Below are 2,057 nucleotides of genomic sequence, written 5' to 3'. Positions count from 1 at the left end.
TCAGGACCATGCATGGGCAGAGGGGCTGCATGGGGAGCCCAGCGCCCCATCAGTCGCATGGAGATGTTGTCCGTCTCTGAGCCCTGATGTTATTCCGGCTCCTCTCTGCCGGAGCATCAGGTGCAGCCAGGACACGGGGCCAGCTGAGGGGACATGATGGCAGAGAAGGAGCTGAGTGTGGGGGGGAGGCACCGAAGTGGGGACCTGGCTAGCTGCCACCTGACTCCCTCTGCTCCACACACCCCTCCGCCCACTGGTACCCATGGGTGTGACCCCGGGTTCCCCTCCCCAACTCCGCTCATACTTTCCCCTCCTGACAAGCTGCCTCCGTTCAATGGCTGAGACGCTGCGGTCCAGATTTCCAAAGGTACTTAGGGGCATTCAGATGCATTGGGATTTTTCAGAAGCAGTTCAGGCGCCGAACTCCCATTGGGCGCACCTGGATTAGGTGTCTAAATCCCTTTGGTGTTCTGCCCCCAAAACGACACAGCAAGTCTGTGGTAGAATAGGGAGTTGAACCCACAACCTAGGCTAGTGGCCTCACTACAGGGCTACCCTTAGACTTGGGGGGCTGGTTACCGAGCTGCATCTTTTCTTCCTGTGCATGTGTGTGTCCAGTACGATGGGACAAGAGAACTGGACAGTGGTGACCACATTCGTCCTCCTGGGCTTGTCCCCTGCCCATGAAGTCCAGCTCATCCTCTTCTTCCTCTTCCTGATCTTCTACACCGTCGTCCTCCCGGGCAACGTCCTCATCATCCTCACTGTCTGGGGTGACCCCCGCCTGGGCTCCCCCATGTATTTCCTGTTGGCCAACCTGGCCTTCCTGGACATCTGCTACTGTTCTGTCACCCCTCCAAAGATGCTGGCTGACTTCTTCTCTCGCCGCAAGACCATCTCCTACATGGGTTGCATGGCCCAGATCTTCTTCCTCCACCTCCTGGGGGCGGCCGAAGCCTTCCTCCTTCTCACCATGGCTTATGACCGCTACGTGGCTGTCTGCCAGCCCCTGCGCTACACCAGCATGGTAAGCAGGGGGGTCTGCTGGGCCCTGGTGGGGGCATCTTGGGCAGGGGGCTTTATTCACGCCATCATCCTGGTAGGGTTGATTGCCCAGCTCCCATTCTGTGGCCCCAATGTTCTGGACAACTTCTTCTGTGATGTGCCCCAGGTGATCAAGCTGGCCTGCACCGACACTGCCCTGGTGGAGATCCTGACCTTCTCCAACAATGGGCTGGTCATACTGCTGTGCTTCCTTTTCCTCCTGGTCTCCTATTCCCTCCTCCTGCTCAAGCTCCGGGCACGCTCTCCCCGGGGCCAGAGCAAAGTGGCCTCCACCTGCATCACCCACATCATCGTCGTCTTTGTCATGTTCGTGCCGGCCATCTACATCTACTGCCGTCCCTTCCGCGCTGTCCCCCTGGAGAAGGTGGTAGCCGTGCTGCACACCGTGGTCTTCCCCCTCACCAACCCCATGATCTACACCCTCAGGAACAAGGAGGTGAAGTCGGCCATGAGGAGGATGGTTGGCAGATATGGGTCTTGGGGAAGGGAACTGAGCAAGTAATCATAGAAAATTGCAGACTTTGGGAATGTTTTTCGTACGTGCATGGCCAGAGTCTTATTTCAGTTACACCAGAGCATATTTGTACTATCTAAGGAGTAAATCTGTAGTAGTAATAAAGTTATCGTGGAGTAAATCACTAGTATCTATGGATTAACTGTCTAATAATTTTGTTCAAACTATTGAGTCATTCTGAAGAACCTCTGGAGCAATTCTGTACTAATTTTGCAGGATATATACAGTGTAGCCCAGATCCTCAAAGCTATTTAGGTCCCTAACTCCCATTGATTTCAACAGCAGTAAGGAGCCTGGAGTTATTTGAAGATCTGTGCCTAAGAGTGCAGTGTTTCTGTAGTATCTACCGAGTAACTCATTACTAATTTTGTAAGTGTAGGGTCTGTAATGTTGTTTTCTATGTGTAAACTCAGGTTCTGGTCTCATTTGCTTTGGTGTAACTCTTCAGTATTTGCTGAGTAACTCTAGATGGAGATAG

The 2,057-nt window shown here is 53.4% G+C and overlaps 1 protein-coding gene across 1 annotated transcript; it reads left to right on the top strand.

Annotated features, from left to right (window-relative positions):
* Positions 1-622: 622 nt before the first annotated feature.
* On the top strand, positions 623-1,567 carry LOC112108492 (olfactory receptor 4N5-like). The gene has a single exon (XM_024202642.2). It carries the CDS (start codon positions 623-625, stop codon positions 1,565-1,567), a length of 945 nt encoding a protein of 314 aa, XP_024058410.2.
* The last annotated feature ends 490 nt before the right edge of the window (positions 1,568-2,057 follow it).

The sequence above is a fragment of the Terrapene carolina genome, unplaced genomic scaffold (assembly GCF_002925995.2).
Source record: "Terrapene carolina triunguis isolate 2854851 unplaced genomic scaffold, T_m_triunguis-2.0 Scaffold788, whole genome shotgun sequence".
NCBI classification, from domain to species: Eukaryota; Metazoa; Chordata; order Testudines; family Emydidae; genus Terrapene; species Terrapene triunguis.
This window is presented reverse-complemented; position numbering and strand designations above follow the sequence as displayed.

Coding starts and splice junctions, on each gene's coding strand:
- LOC112108492 (XM_024202642.2), top strand. CDS start 623: ATGGGACAAGAGAACTGGACAGTGGTGACCACATTCGTCCTCCTGGGC.